Here is a 17,094-nt window from a genome sequence, read left to right as displayed (position 1 = left end):
AAACAAAAACAAATGAATTTTGACTACTAAAGTTTTTGTCTATTCTACAATGACGTTTACTTCTATTTTTATTGCAAAATAGATCAAGTCCTAGATGGAAAGTGATGGACTCGAGGAGAAGTTTTTCACGCAAAAACTTTACATCATCGTCAATTTAATAAAAAGCAATGGAACGTGTCGTGCATCCCGACGAGCATTGACGTTGCGAAGAACAGAGAAGATAAAACAAGGGACGAGAAGTGAGAGGAGGAGAATGAAAAGGAAAACTATGGAAGGAGAGGAGGAAAAGGGCGTAGACTTCCGTCGAATGAGCGAGTGAGGTAGTAAATGACGAGGGTGTGGACACGCGCAATCGAGTGGCGATGTATGCGTATGTTCAGCATAGAATGTGGACGGAGGAAAAGGGACATGGGTAGAGAGGGAGAGGGAGATGAAAAAGGAGGTAGAGACAACTATACAGGGAGGAGAGACCTAACCAGGAGAAAGTAAGATGTATGAGGTGGGGAGAGAGGGAGAGACAAATAGGTGAAAGGAGTGAGAGACGAAGATAGATAAAGGTGAGGTGAAAGGGATGAGAGGCGCAAGACCACCTATTCTTGCCCCCACCGCACGTTAAACCGCCTTTGACTGACGACGGCAATGGCTCACTTCGTTTACATCGGAACGATATTTGTGCTTTCGTTTTTGAAGGATTTTTTAAGTTGCATTGTTATTGTCAGGTTTTTAAAATTTTTAAAAACTGATAAATTTCCGCTACTTTTATCAATCGTTTTTTTTTTTTAAAAGATGAATTAGTTTATTAGAAGTTGTTACTCTGGTAAAAAGGTCTGTCTGTAGTTAGTCGTATCCCAGCATTCTCAAGATCAATTTAAATTGAATACGACATTCTTGAGATTCTTATCGCGAGAGAAAATATTTTGGTTTGCTATCGTGCTCTTTTGATTAGGAGTTTATCGATTTTTCCAAAATGTTCTTTTAAACGTGTTTTCCAGCTTTTTATGGATTTTGAAAAAATGGTTTATGTCATAGAACCGAAAGGATCATACAAATTTTTACGAAGAAACGTAATTGGGTAGAAAATAAAAAAATGTCTGTGTGTACGTGGATATTTGCTTACGTATGTAGATTGATGAAGTTATTTCAGGATTTTTTATACACATTTTTTCATAATTCATATTTTAAAATTTTTTTATGCTTGTAATCAGTGATATCATTTAACAATGAACAGTATAAAGAAATATGCAGCTAGAAGCTTTGTGCCAATAACTTAATGTAGTTTTTCTTCCGGTGAGGTAAAAAGTTCTTAATCAAATAGCTATACTATATATTAATAAAATATCTAATTGTTAAAAAAAATCCAAAAAAAACTTGATTAACATTAAGATGACAAATTACAATAAGATATTATTTTGATAATTAGATAGAAGATCCAATCAATACTGAACTGTAACTTGGCACAGCATTCAAAAGCAGTATTGATCTGTCATTGATACATTATCGCGCCCATAACGAACGAGTATCAACTCATTTTACGAGCTCACATAATATTTTTCTACCTGCTTACATTTTTTATTCTAATACAATACATGTAAATATTAGCAACATCACCAGATTCGATATTAATTTATCATTGCAATCGTTTCTATCACTCGAGTCTGAAATCACAAAAAAAAAATCTAAGAGAACTCCAATCACCGAGTTAATGCGTAATTTAGATTACATTTTGCAAGGCCTTGCTTCTCTCCGTACTCGCGCACTCAATCTCCGACAATTTTCATTCTTCGCTCAATTGTACCCTATCATTAAAGAACCAATCGACGCGATGGGAAACAGTGAAGCATTCTTCCACCACAACCAACATCACGACGACGAAAAATTCCCTTTTCATCATCCTTCAAAGGACCATACGTCGTCTTCTCGAGCTATCCATCTTTTCCCCCTCACCCCCCGCTCCCTCGATGACAGACACAGCTCCATCATCGGAGGCTCTTGCGCTATGGGCCCTTTTTTGCACGTCCCTCGCATACACAACACCCGCAAGGTGTACATCATAAAGCGAGGGAAAAGTGCAATAGCGCCGGAGCTGGGGGAGGGTACCGAAGGGAGGGCAACAACTCGCTAGAGATGCCGCATCCGGCGTACGCCGACCCGCTCTGCATACCAACTACCTAATCCCGTCGACAACGCTGCTGATGCTACGCCGTACACCGTCGCCGTTGTCGTTGCCACGGCACGTATATCGAAGCCTCTCCGCGTCCATGTGGGCGCGTTTGGGTGCAAATGCGGGAAGCAATGTGTACTACCGCCGCCTGCATGCGCTCATATGTGTGTGAGAGGAGGAGGGAGGCAGGAGTTGTGGCGTCTGTGCTTTATGGCAGATACGTTCGACGACAACGCGCGTTTGGGGCTTTTTTCCCCCCTTTTTTTCGATTTCAGCCTGGTTGTCGTGCCCACGCCTTGTTCGATGCAAGCGCGCTCTCGCCCGATGTCGTTTTATTGAAAAAAATCAAATACGCGGATTTATCGCTGGGATGTCTCACGTTGCGTTGCCCGTGGAATTCTGCCAATTTATGAGAATCGAAGGTCCATTTTTTCACAGGACTCGTATAGTTCCATACATTTCTCACATCTTTGGTCATATACTTACGATCCATGTGGGATTTCCGAAGGCGATTCGCGTCCTCTCCATGGCAGAGGGTGTACAGGTTCTTCCCCGTCAGCTCGTCCGCTGTGTAGTCCAATAGCTCGGATACCCTGCAACAACGACATTGCTTATGTACTTCTGCGTTTTATACTCTAAGTAAAAATCAGCAGACTCGTAGACTCATTAGGATTAAGTTAAGTTTAGAGTAACCCACTCGGTGGAGTTTGCGGGTGTCGTAACTAAAGAACTGGTGCGATGGCGCAGGAATACGTGCATCTTAGAGATTGTGTCAATTTTAGAAATCATTTAAAAATACAGACATGAAAATCATTCGTTTTTATATATCATACGCAAATCTAAGTAATGAAGAAAAAAAGGTGGTAAAAAAAAGTCAACCAAAGATATGGCGCGTAAAACCAAGTTGCAGTGAGCTAACCCATGCAGGTAATATCTTACGGGACACAGTGGACGGATGTACAATGTAGAGGTGCGCGCCCATACGCATAATCTATAACCGTACACTCACTTTGGTTCACAATGCGCTATCCGGAAATCGAAACTGATGCGCGTGACAAACATGTCGGCCTCGAGCCTGATTTCGTGTACACTTGGTGGCGGAAGCGCTATCGCTAGGCCGACCATCCCCATGAGCGGTGGTGATGATTTCCTCGTGTGGCTGAACGTGTACTGTGGCCTCAGTCGACAGAGCAGCAGCACGACCTGCACAGAAATAATTGTATATTTATTTTCGCTCTTCACAATACTACCGTATATTCACTTAATTGTTGATTCATTCATTATCATGGAAAAGGAGTGTTGTGGGAATGTAAGATTTGCAGCGAAAATCGTTAAAACTCTCGAGTGACTGGGAAGGAATCCGAGATAATCCCTCCACTCCTCAAGTGCAAAAGCAAACTCGTCGAAGGCGACAAGTGCGTCTAGTCCACTTGAACTCTAGCACACGCCACGGGCGATGGTGGACGGCTCGGGATAATGTACATATTACAGGTGGAGGCACAAGCCACTTTTCACTAAGTACTTACTCGGTAGCCGGAAGACTTGAAGTGGCAGCCTCTCTTTGTCAACGTCGACTTCATGCGCACGCAAAAGGCTCGGTCGAAGCCCTTGTACGTTCCGCTGGCCGTTAATGACATCACTGACGAAACTGCAATTACAAATCCACCGATGCACGGCGATATTTTTATTTCATGCTACTTTTAAGAAAAAAAAACTCAGTGTATTTATAAAAAAAGAAAACAATAATTTTCAATGGAAAAAGGCAAGCTGATAAAATCAAAATCGATAATTCGTAAACTAATTCACCTATTTTATTAAACTAAACTGTTTTTTTTTATTACGATAGACACATACAAAGAAGCAGAGAGTAAAACTTTCTGTCATAGACTCTACACACTTTTAAGCGTGTTCAATCTGTGACAGCCAACTTTTTTTCCTCCACAGCTTTCCTACGTTGGTTCTTCCCAAGTGTCCAGCTTAGTGAAACTGGTTGAATAGTTGGTGCATCATAGGTTTGGTTGTTCATTAAATTCTTATCCATGCCACCACAATATATTTAATAAAAAAAATAAAAAATTTCAACTACATACTTTAAACGTGTAATTAAACACGCTTGGATTTACAGTGATAGTACATCACATCGAATATATCTAATGATATTTGTTACGTGAGCTATCTTCATTGCATGGATAGATGCACCCCGATGTGTTTGGATTCTCAACGCACGACCTAAGACGACCCAATGATCAATAAAGATGGTCACCTGGTCCAGGCCGAGCATCCACCAACAACCCAAACTGTCTGACCATTGTCTGCCCCGTACGTGAACCCCAGGCGTGCACGCGACCCCTTCCCCCGTCGCGAACAAACGAGCCAGCGACGCACGTCTACCCAAGCCGTGACTCCCGGCCATCGTACAACAGCTTTATCCATCCGGGCCGTACCAACCAGCTCTTTTCCGTGCACGTATACACGTACGCGACACGTGGATACCGGCACTCGGGGCAGGGATGGGGGGGGCTGAACTGGGCCGGGGGGGAAAAGGGAAAGAGCGAAAGCTCGCTGCCGGCCGTCTCGCGCGGAATAACAATTGGGGAATACCGCGGGGGTTGCATACCTTATGCGACCACCCCCTTCCCCTTTGCCACTCCCGTCATCCACCCTCTCGGTTGGCACGCTTGTCCACGTAGACCACCCGCTTCCCGTGCGGCTTCCACGTGAGGCCGAGCGTAGGTGCGACGACCCCATCCGAACGACGACCATGAACGAGCCAAGGGATGGAACATAAGGCCGCGAGCCGACTATTTTCAACCCCCGTCACGGACTCCTCGTCTCCCCCATTCTGCCCCGGGTGGGTGCCGAACCCACCTTCGGCGCACCTCCAGCAGCACGTCCGACGCCACCAGCACGTAGCCGCACCTCCACCGATTCGCGTATACCTCCTCTCTGCTCTCCTTCTTTCCCGCCACGTGATCATCTTTCTCTCCCCGGAACTATAGGGAATACACCATTGTTGAGCCGTGGCGTGTGCGTGCACTGGCCTCCCTCCTCGACTTGACCAACTGCAGGAGCACACTGGCTATTCCTTGGTCACGCTTTCCAGGTTACACGTTCATTCACGTGGACGAGTTACCGAGGAAGGGAGAGCGCAGACCCCCTTTTTCCGGACTCTCGATCGGCTCGAACACACAGTCTACGCCACCTTTCTCGCGTGCACGCGCGTAACAGGGCGTGACCGAAAACGAAACGAGGCCGATTCGCACCGTGGGCAGCAGTCGTCGTCACGTTCTCGCGCTTGGACCGATCGTGGTTTCCCGGGCCGGGGGAAATGAGCCACTCGTCACGTTCTGCTATCTACTGTTCTGGCTCTCGCGCACGTGGGAGAGGGTGTTCTCCGCGAGATTTGCTCGCGACGACCTTGTGGATACAGGAGAGGGAGAGACAGGTGTTGGGAGTACCGAGGTCGTCCACGACGTGGTCTGGGTTCGCTGATGCCGGGAGAGTATATGCCACTGAAGTGCTGACGGCGAGAAGGTGAGGGTTGCGTGGTGTTTCGAGAAGACGGAATGTGGATGGATTAAGATGTCTGACGGTGTTTATTTATTTATTTATTTTTTTTTTTTCTAGTAAGTTAAGGTCTTGCAACGAAAATTCAAGGTTTTGTTTCGTGTACGAGGTAGACGTGTTTATTTAGATAATGGAATTGGATAAAAATTACAATACGTCAAAGATAAAGTGATCTAATCTCATCCGTGTGCTTGTCCACTGCTGTTTAACGAGTGGTTATGAATATCAAGGCTTTCCATAATCCATATTCCCAGTTGCAACTTTCTCAATAAGAATTTTTACAAACATATACTACATGTGGGGCTCCAAAACATACTGTTCATTTAGCATGATAATACCGGTATACGCTTGCGATAAAATTGGATCAGAACTATATCAAGCATTGAGAAAGCCCCTAACAATTATTGAGGTAGGCTAAAAATACTGACAGCGTATTTGAAAACTAACAAGTTTCGCACTCCGTTCAGTATAATGTGGAACTTTTGACAATGGCGTAACTGCCGAAACAGCTATCAGCCTCATTTAGAGTGAAAAATGAATTGTGAAACAAAGCAACAGTTTTTAATTATTATTAATAAACCCAGTTATTGATAACATTTTGATTAAAAATATTTCACCAACGTCCAAGCGAGACCTCATTTGATCTAACATTTACGATATTTTAAATGGAGTATTAGGGACCTCAGGTTTCATTTCTACTTGGGTTGTCTACCAAAAAAGTATCGTTGCTTGTCTACGTACACCTTACAATTTATCCGCTTATAATTAAATGTGTGACACGAGGCACAAAATTTGCAATAAAAAAAATCGTAAAAATTTCTAAGCCTACTTAGTAAATAAGAAATGTATTTTTTCAAATCCCTAAAAAACTTTAAAGCACCCCTCTACAGTTTGCATCGAACATTCCTTTGTCCATAAATACATCAAAAATAGCTTGAAAAGGCCCAAGACAAGCCTGCGTTTGTCATCGTTTCGTTTAATTATTATACTATATGTTACTAGAAAAAGTAAGGTAATGAAATACCGTCTGGATTGGCAGTCGACGACGACCCGTGATCCTCGGAGGCGCCACTGCTCGGTGATGCTAGACCCGAACTCGACGAGTGTGGCCCCGACGACGAGGACGAGCTTGCCAAGCCGAGGCCAAGCTGATCCGCAACTTCTGCATGGTCGTGCTGGTGAACGTAGTCGAATACGCTTGAGCCCGTCATTTCGACCTGGAGTCACAGAAATTTCGAAATTTTTTTATACATCGTATACATCAATACCATCGTGTATAGTTGATACTTTATGCGCGTAGCCCATACTTGATGTAAGAAAAGCTTTTTCTGCGTACTACATTAGAATTCGTTGCGATAACGTTTCAATGATTAATAAAGCACAATGTCGAGCAATCAAAGTATATTAAAATCTGATCACAGATGTCGAGTTAAGAACGTATGGAGGAAAAAAAATCAAGTATTGTCCAGGTCCTAAACTTGTACCGTCAATAAACACGTCTGAAGTTTCGGACACTTGCCCAGAGTATTTTTGACAAACTAAAAAAAAAATTAAACGACTAAAATGACGTTTGGTCTCGTCTTTCCAGCTCAAAAGCAATAAAATAATTTTGTCACGTTTGTTACTTCTTTTGCAGTTATATTAATGGTCCATACAATTTTTTAGTCCTTAATCGCTCTGGGCGGGCGCTCGAAACTTCAGACTCGTCAATAAACATCTTGGATCATTATATTGCAATGGATAAATATACGTCTGAAAAATTAGTAGCTTACTCGCTTCTCCTCCCTTCTTTTTTTCTACTGGTCAGGTACTCCCCAATACTAAAGTTTTTTTTTCGTCAAACCTTATACCTGTGTTAGAATAGCAATGGAATTGTTTCTTAGTACTAGCGTATTTAAAATTTTCCCTTTTATGTATCATATCATTGAAATAGAGAGATGTACTCAGACAAATACCAACTTCTGTAGATGGGACAAAGTTGTTCATTTACAAAAATCTAAATTTTTATGGTACAATATTGAAGTTTGAGGTCCTATAGTGGCACTTACTTATCTTCAGTGAATTAAGTGTGAGAGTATTTCATGATTTCGTTCGGATCGTCGTCGATTAAAAAAACAAAAAAACCGTTTGTTTCAGGCTGATTTTCTTTGATAAGTATTTTACTTTCATACCAAAGTACCGAACTACCTATACAGTTAAACTCTTTTATTCAATGAACCATTAACCAGACACAATATGACCTTACTTTGCGCCCTCAAAGGAAAAAATAGAAGTGGCACATTGTGGCGTACTATAGACTATAACTTTTTGTGCCATGCGGTAAGTGTAAAATATGCAATCTTATACATGAAATTGGCCAATAATGGTAAACAAAAGAACTAAAATAACCCTTGAAATTAAAGTATTTGTAAAAAAATTCGTTAAACATAAAACTTTGTTCACTACCTCAGAGATTCAAAGATGTTTTGTGAATGTTGATAGCATCCGTATACAGGTACGATTATGTGACACCAAAAGACCAACGTGTAAAAAATCGTTTACTCGAAAAACGTGCACTCGTTTTCGAGGCTCCACTCGATTATCCCTATCGCAGGTGAGGGACACATCCTCGCTGATGGTCTTAGTCCCACACACAATCAAGCGTTCAGTTGTACACGCAAAGCATCTCTCGACGAATCGTATGACCTCACAAACCCACGTACACGTTACACACACCCACGTACGTAGGATAGATTCCTAGAAGCGAACGCCCACGCGCCAAGAATACATAAGGAGGACGGGGCGTAGTCGGAGCTAATAAAAATCGAGGCTAGCCGCTTTGGGATGGATTGATTCGATCGGCCACGCAGGCATTAGACAGCGTACTCACGACGCGCACAATATAATATGATTTCTCTTGCTTGCTCCGTTAGCTCTGCCATCGCGTTGGAGAAAAAAGGTGTCTGGTATTGAAATCGAGTCTCTTCGGTTCGATCGGCGGGATTCCCCCGTACGATTTCTCGTCGAGGTCTCTTTCGGATGCAAATTTCACAGCGATGCGGCCATAAAAACGATGCTCATTGTTTCTCAATTCACGTGGCGCACACTCACGTAAGCATACTAGCTCGTAGAGCGATTGAAAAAAAAAAAAATCTTACCCAACGACTTTTGATACACGCACACGGACACGAGTTGTCCCGATGGACGCCATGCATCGCGAAGAGGCCTGTTGACGTGCGACAAAGAGAATCGGGGTCGACTTATCGCGCGAAAACGTGTCGGCCGGTGTCATTACACAATGGCCGCAAAATCCGTGTCCACGCGGCCGTCGGACCGGCGCAGTTCCGTCGGATGGTTTTTTTTTTACTTTTCATGGGATCCCCTACTTTGAGTGACCGTCGTTTCACCCACTTTTGTAAGATTATCGTCGAATCTATTAGCACTTCTGGGCTATCGAGGTGGAGCGTCGATTATGGTTTTGGAGTAGTAAAGAGTTTTTATGCGCCGTATATACGCACCTCGTTTCTACCATCCGACGGATGCAGTGGCTCGCGAGTTCCGCGCAGGCAAGAGTCTATACGTACTCGAGTGAGGGTAAGCTGCTGGCTTGTAACGCTCTTTAATCAGTTATGAGGTACTACAAGGATCCAAGGAATGGCTCTTCTTTTTATGCACCCGCTGAAAGCCCCTTGAACGTGGCGGGATCTTTCATGGGGTGTGGAAAAAAACTAGTCACTTTGAGCGAACGGAAGTGCTTGGTTAATGATCCATTGGATATAAAGATAACCCACGGTAAATGGGCTGCGGTGCGCTATAGATTTTTTTTTTTCGTCTTATATCGTCTGGTCGTTGAATCCTTGATACCCCTCGTCTTTTGCGAAAATAAACCAATGACAATTTTACAATTTTGTCGATGAGATATGGACGCACAATGAGGTACAATAAGACTCGAAAATTCTAGAGTCTCCAAGTCTTCATTCAGAGTTAACTTAATTTAGTTTCTTGATGGCCCACCGTAAACTTTCTTTTGCCGTGTGCAAGTTAATTTACTCATACGTAGTCACACGTGACGAAAATCACGTGCGCTCTACGTAGCTATCCCAAATGACAGCAAGCACCAAGAAAAACCAAGTGAAAGGTTTCTAAAAAAAAAAAAAACACTAGAAAACAATGAGGCGATTCGTAGATCTTGCCGTGGGACTCCGTCGGCTACTTGCGTGGATCCGGTGGGATGGCATCCACAATACAGGAGCCCGTCTCGATGGCGCGTCCATCTTCTCGTGCTTAGGCTCGCGACTCGAATACTTTATACCAATCGGTGATCGTAACTCTTGTTTTTTCATTACCAAGTCGGATTTTACACGAGCAATCGGAGGATTTGACTACTTGAGTAACGAGTTTGATCAAGTACTGGGATTTTTTTCTGTGGGAGTCGACACAGGAGTGGAAACAATTTAAATCCTGTGATGCTTTGTTAGTAAGCCACTTGATGCAAGATTAGAACACTACATGAAAAAAGAGAAGCCCCGATGGCTCAAAACAATAGTCATGTTGCTAAAAAGGTCCCCCGAGCAATTAACCAATCGACTCCGGCCCCTCCAGCCATTCTTCGAAGGAATTGAAATTTTGCATTTCTCCACTCCACGAGTAGGAAAATCAAAGGTGCGCCCCTGGAAATCGGAAGAGCAGAGCACATGCAGCCATGTTCGCGTGCTCGGGCACCGTGGAAGCAGTTTCTGGATTTCCCGAAACACCCTATTGATTGCCCTGCCGCGACTCCCAGCAGCTCCTCTCTCTCTCTCCCTCTCTGGTACCGTTTTCCTACTTCTCCTTCCCTCCCGTCATGTGTACGTATACCCACACACGTGCGCGTATTTCTATTTCCCTCTTCTGTGTTACCCACACTGGTGAGTCCACCTCCGTTCTTGGCAGTAGCGACGGGGCATTAGGAATGGCGAACACGCCGCCGTGCAGAGACTACGTGAGCGGCATCGTGGAGTGCACCCACCCACTACCTCATCCACCCCCTGGACTCGCCCTCCACCTCCTCCACCTCTGTCTCACCCCTCCGCCATACCTCCCTTTCTATACCCGCCCTTCCTCCCAGCTTTTACCGGCTCGCCCTCTCTCTCTCTCTCTCTCTCTCTCTCTCGTTCTGCCAGTATGGCCGCCAGCAGCGAGCCTCTCCTCCCTTGACCTCCTCCTTCTCCTTCTACCATCGCCTACACCCGATGCTCCTGGTGCTTCTCATCACCTATAGCCCGAGACTTCTTCCTCCTTCTGTCCCCATACCTACGGCTACTCCTCGCCAACCAACAGAGAAAAGAGGAAGACTATAGTTTCTATTTCTCTCCTAGCCACCTTTTACTGACGATTTCACGCGTGTGTCCATCTTTGCGTTGTACCAAGAGTACTCGTTTTCCCTGTCTTTTTTTTTTTTTCTGTTTCGTTTGAGCCCTTTTTTTTACTCTACTCTTTCTACTGTGTGCTTCCTCAGCACTAACATTTCCCTACTTTTCTGTCGTCTCGCGATTTTCGTCTTCTCTGGCCCTAAGTTTTTTTTTTCCTATTACTCAAATTGCCGGTTCGAGTAGCTTAAGCTAGCAGAACCGATAATGATGTGTTACGTGCTTTTTGGAGTACCTTTTTTTCCAAATGGAGTTACCTTAGTTTCTTACGTTTCGAGTATTGCAATGGTACGGTAAGTCGAATCAAAGAAATTCTCACCTGCGAGAGACCGAGGTAAATGGATACCGTCTCGGAAATGTACAGGAATCGTCCGTCAGCCGCAACAGCCATCGCGAAGCCGTCAAGCGACTAGAATTCACAAGAAAAAAACAAGGTTTCACAATTAGTATACATTAGTTTTTTAATTTGCAAAACTAAAGTTTGAAGATAACTGTTTATTTACATAAAAGTGACATGTAACGGGAGAATACTAATTCAATGCAGGTCTGCGTCTCTCTTACCTGCAGTATGTGGGTGCCTTGGTGTTGCTCGAACATGTCCAGCGCGAGCGATGCTGGTGACCTGACTCGATTTGCACCTGCAACAAAGTATTGATCGTCGTTTAATAGGACGATAACGAAATTTTGTAAAAAGTGGGTTACAATAAGATACATGTTCTTTTATCCTAAAGGCAGCGATATTTTGTGCCGTAAAGATAATTTTTCATTTTTAGTAAAAAAGTAGCCCTGGCTCGATAAGAATGTATTCCTCCATATTGGCTACTTTTACCACCGAAACCTCATGAAGCTGTCTTCTTCTTCGAGATGATTTTAACTCATAAAGGATAGTAAAAGTTGGAAGAGTTATTCCTGTTCTTCTTCAATTGTAGTCAAGTAGTGCGTCATGACACATGCAGGTATAAGTCGCAAAAGAGTATGCTTACACTATTCGTACGTCTACGTTGGTCTTTTAAATTTTCTCAATCAATGAACAAATTTTTAAGTAAAAGTATTGTATACATACAGCTTTTATACAAACTGGATCAAGTCTTCCCCCAAAAATGATTCTATATTGTTTGTATACTAATTGTATATTAATTGTATATAAATTGTGTATAACGTATAGACGTTTTTGAAACAATACTGCAAACATCAGCAAGCATAAAAAGTTTATGGATAATTCATTTTTTTATAGTTCCCAGAATAATACGTAACTTATAAGTTATGCGTCATGTTTTACAGCTGACAATACATTATTTTTCAAACGAAGAAAACTTGAACATAAGTTGCCGTAATTTGGATACTAAATTTATTGAATTTTTTTAACCTTCATTTTTTTTTTCGTTTTCATTGTTTGAAAAACATACATATTTTTTCAGACACATAATTTTGGGAAAACCAACGAATGAAATTTTTGAAGGAAAAGAAATAGAAGTTGTAGAATTTTTCTGCGTCAGTCATAGTACTAAAATGAAAAATATTATAATTTATGGTATAATATTCATTGAGAAAAAAGTTTAAGCCTCAGAAATGTGTCATTGTCCAAAAAAAAGAATAACTATTCTATGAAGCCAAATAAAATATTATAGGTGCAATATTATGGTTTTCATTTATAAATAACTAAATAAGTGTAATTACTCGCAAGTATATTAGTGTAGTTACTTCACTAAAGTTTTGTAAATAAACACTAAGGAATTCATTTGTCTCACAATGTTGTGCCAGTGAAAGTGACTTGCTATATTCACGTTATTTCCCGTCATTTCCTTAGAAAATATAAAAAAAAAGAAAAAATTTGTCTTAAGGACTATAAATACTTTTTAACCAATAAAAACTGAAAAAAATGATTTCAAGGAAAAAAAAATTTAATAAATTCAGCATCAAAAGGACGGCAACATATGTTGAAGTTTTTCTTTTTTTTAAAAAACAATGTATTATTAGCTGCAAAACATGACGCACAGTTTATAAGTTATGTATTACCCTTGTAACTATAAAAAAATGAGATATCTATAAGTTTTTAGTCTTTAATAACATATTCAGTATTGTTTAAGAAATGTATGTAAGTTATATATAATTAGTATACAATTAATATACAAATTTTTTTTGAGAAAAACTTCATCGAGTTGATATACAAACTATTTACAATACTTTTACTTGAGAAATACCAAACATATGCTATACAATGTGTATTTTACGACCATTCGATATTTTTAATATTAGTCAAGATTTGTACAAAAAACTTGGACAAGTATGGCCTCGTAAAATCACTTATATACGATGTATACATAAACAAAAAATGCTGCATTACCCCCGACCAACTAACGTTTTCAATATCTGAAGATAGTCACTCATTAGAACATTTACATATGTACTTTGTTATAAAATCACCATATCATTAATAGGCACAATATTATAGGCGCATTATATTCATATGATTCTAAGTACACAGTTAGAGGAGATTAGGCGTTAAAGTTTTTCACTCGTTCATCCAAGTTAAATATACTCCAAAGGATCGAACATTGTTTGTATTTAGTCAAATTGTTTCTTAATAAGTCATAGAAATAATTGATGCACTATCAATTAAAGAAAGCCAAAGAAATGAATACAGTTTTTACTCTTATACGAATCACATTCCAAAGTATTCACATTCTATTCTGAAAAAGGTGTGAGATCCACCAAAACCCTTTTCTGAGCTTGGGTATGCTAAAACTAATGTTGCAAAATCATTTGTTTGAATGAAACAATACTTCTTATAAGCTGCAACAGTATTGATGAAAAAATATCCAAGGTTGGCAAAGGTTTATGGGGGATCCCACTACTTTTGTAATATAGGATTCACCAAAAGTAATTGACAACCCTCAAACTGATCCAACTTTTTTAGAAATAACGATTCTCTCGAATGTCTACGGATGGGAAAACCTATGGAAAGGAAAAACGAGAAAACACCCAATACTGACGAGTAGGACTGTACTCCCACGCGTCCAGGACGAACAAAGGCTCGGCCGGTCAAGTGCGTAAACACAAAGTCCGTTGGGATTAGCCCAGCGGTCAATACAACCAAATACCCATATCGCCTGCAGAACTATCTAAACTGACCCCTCGTCCACACCAACGTCAACTACCCCGGGTAACAAGTGAGACAGGAGAACCATAAACGCGAGAGAAAAGCGCGTGGGGGAAATTCAGCCCAGCTCTCTACGCGCACCTAGATTAGGAACTCGTCGACAGCAGTACACGGTTACAGCAACGCGGACGAGTTTGATCGAGTCCTTTTCCTAAGTCTCTCATCAGGGGGATCTTGGTATCGGCTCTCTGGGAGGGCGGAATTATTATTACCTCCGCTAAGGAGCGGGAAAAACACACGTACGCGTGCACGAGTGTATACGTGGGCGCGTGGACTGTTTGCCGAACGAGGGGCTCCTCTATCTGGGTATTTCGTGTATATATACATGCAGGTTCTCAGCTGCGAGAAAAAAAGGGTTCGGGCGCCCACGGTTGGGGGCTCGAAATCATCCCCGTCCCTTTAATCCAAGTTCCATTCCGTATTGGGCTATCGACTGCTGGTCTTTCTTATTGAATGCTTTTGCAACCCTCCCATGTGCGTAGGTGTATGTGGCCGGAAAAAGAGAAAGAAAGGCATACAGTATTGGTAAGCTCCTGTTCTTAGCATACTTCTTTTGGCTAACGAGATTATAAGAAATGAGTTTTCTCCTCGACTCTTCCGTGTTCCATGTGTGCTGGATATCACTAGGGGATGTGGATGAGATGATTGGCGAAATAATAGATCGTTGAGGAAAATCAGTACTCCACATCCATGGAAAACCGAGTTCATTGACGGAATAGTTTTCTCATTGGATCAAGTGTAAAATTTATAGTACGATGATGTACGGCAACGTACTCTTGGGCGCGAGAAAAGAAAAAGTTATCGGCAAAGTTGGAGCATCACCCGAACCCTCGACCAGAGGAGTCTAATTATCAGAGCCCTTTTCCTCGACCCGGTAAATTAGCAAGGCTCAAGAAGCTCGAGTGTGAGAAAAAAAAACACCGCCTCGCAGTAATATCACCCACCGACCGGGTGCGAAAGAGAAAAAGGGGGAAAAAAGGCTCGAGGCGGTGTGCGGAGTCTGGGCGAGCAGAGCCCCCGGGTGGTGGGGCCATTGTGTCGAGCGCCGGTCAAGCTTTTCCTTGCCCTCACCTCACCCTTTTCCCGTCGCCCTATAAATCTTCCGCACTGCAGCTTCTTTCAGCGCGAGTCTCCAGTAGGCGGGGAAAAAAAAAGTTATCACAATATTTTCATAAATACGTTTGGTGTGTTTTGTATCCACCCACACCCATCACGAGGGCACTCCTTGCCCTTCTTGTCTGTCCTCGTAACTCAAAGGTATTTATTTTGAGAAGATAGAAAAACGGCCATTCGATGTGTGCCTTGGCTTATTTCTTTTCTCCTTCGCCTGTGTACCTTCTACATACCTATGGGCGTGAGGGTGGGAGCGCTGCAGCAGCGTACCAGCCATCTGAGACCTGCAGACTTATACATCGAGCGTGAAAATCAATAAATACTGGTGGGGGGCCACTGCTAGCTCTACTGGCACTGTACTCTTGATACTGCGGACTGGAGGCTGCAGTTATCATAAATTATTATTACCACTATTACCCCTGGAATTACGCCTTTGAGTTGTGATAATCGTGGATGAATCTTGGCGAGTGTGTTACCGATTGTTCTGGGAGGAATTTTGCGCTCATGTCTTTTTGATACTGAACGTCAAGTGAGCTTCTTTTGCTACGATGGACTTGTTTTAGAAAAATGACTTGTAGTTAAAGACTCACTTACACAATCTGATTATTATGCATGAGATTTTTATTGTCAAAAAGCTACATGCACTTGATACTTTCGTTGAGTCTACGCATACCAAATTCATGAAGAAAAGTGTAGGGAGTCACAGTAGTTTTCTTAATTGAACTCTTATAATTAATACCAAACAAGATGAATATGGTGATCTATTCTCATGACCTTTCGGAAAGTGAAGAGGTGTTTCACATAAGTATCAACTAAGATCTGATCAATAAAAAGTATGTAAGGACTTTGAAGAAACCAGTTTATCTGAATATCTGTTCTCTTTTAATTTCAGCAAAAGCATGCTCTGACTTTGGCAAATATAAAATGCGATTAAAAAATTAGTGGTCGGAGATGTACAAACAAATTTTCTCCGTCACTTTTATGATCGTAGGCTAACAAAACTATTGCACAGATGTAGCATTATCATAATGAAATTATCAGAATAATTATTATAATAATCTAAGCAAACAAAGACCAATAAGATTGAAGTTGAGCTTAAAAAATACGTCAGTTTGATACGACTATCAAATTTTTGAAAACTATTGAAAAATAAATAATGTTTTGGTGCATAACATAGTATCTAAGGCCCTTACCGCTTACAATAAGTTTCTATTTATTTTGGATCACTAAAGTTTTTTTTCTTATAGACGTAAGAGTTAATTCAGTTATGTAAGCAATTCTTATGGTATATAAAACTTCAAAGACATTGTAAAACGCTGCTCTAAAAACTATAAAGTGATAGTTTGAAGTACTTATGACAATATTCTTTAAATATCAACAATTGTTTTTTCTTATCTATATAACACATTTTCTAGATTACTTAAGCAGCTCTTCAAATGTAAATAGAGAAACAATGTCATCCTACAATATGGATCACAACGTTTAAGGTGAGTGACTTAGCTATTTTATTATGATTTTTATTTTTAATAATAAAATTTTATACTTTTAATTAATAGTAAAACTACTGTATGTTTGCTTAGTGACTTGTTTATACTGTTTGACAACAAACTGGTACATTAGTTACATGCAGCTGAACGTTGTAAAAATACAAAACTTATTTTTCACCACAAAAAGTTGGGGACATTTCCTACAATTTTAAGGCCGTT

At 41.4% G+C, this 17,094-nt stretch overlaps 1 protein-coding gene across 1 annotated transcript in view; it reads right to left on the bottom strand.

Annotated features, from left to right (window-relative positions):
* LOC106644186 (protein trachealess) overlaps nucleotides 1-17,094 on the bottom strand; it is a 363,163-nt gene that overhangs the window by 6,387 nt on the left and 339,682 nt on the right. The window contains exons 7-12 of the mRNA XM_089596061.1: nucleotides 11,677-11,753; nucleotides 11,435-11,524; nucleotides 6,753-6,945; nucleotides 3,688-3,809; nucleotides 3,171-3,364; nucleotides 2,648-2,754 (exon numbers count right to left, since the gene is read on the bottom strand). Of these exons, the coding sequence (XP_089452187.1) occupies nucleotides 2,648-2,754; nucleotides 3,171-3,364; nucleotides 3,688-3,809; nucleotides 6,753-6,945; nucleotides 11,435-11,524; nucleotides 11,677-11,753 (783 nt within the window). The remainder of the gene's footprint in view (nucleotides 1-2,647; nucleotides 2,755-3,170; nucleotides 3,365-3,687; nucleotides 3,810-6,752; nucleotides 6,946-11,434; nucleotides 11,525-11,676; nucleotides 11,754-17,094) is intronic.

The sequence above is a fragment of the Copidosoma floridanum genome, unplaced genomic scaffold (assembly GCF_036245765.1).
Source record: "Copidosoma floridanum isolate Cflo_tuat_1 unplaced genomic scaffold, Cflo_Japanese_pri ptg000029l, whole genome shotgun sequence".
NCBI lineage: Eukaryota > Metazoa > Arthropoda > Insecta > Hymenoptera > Encyrtidae > Copidosoma > Copidosoma floridanum.
This window is presented reverse-complemented; position numbering and strand designations above follow the sequence as displayed.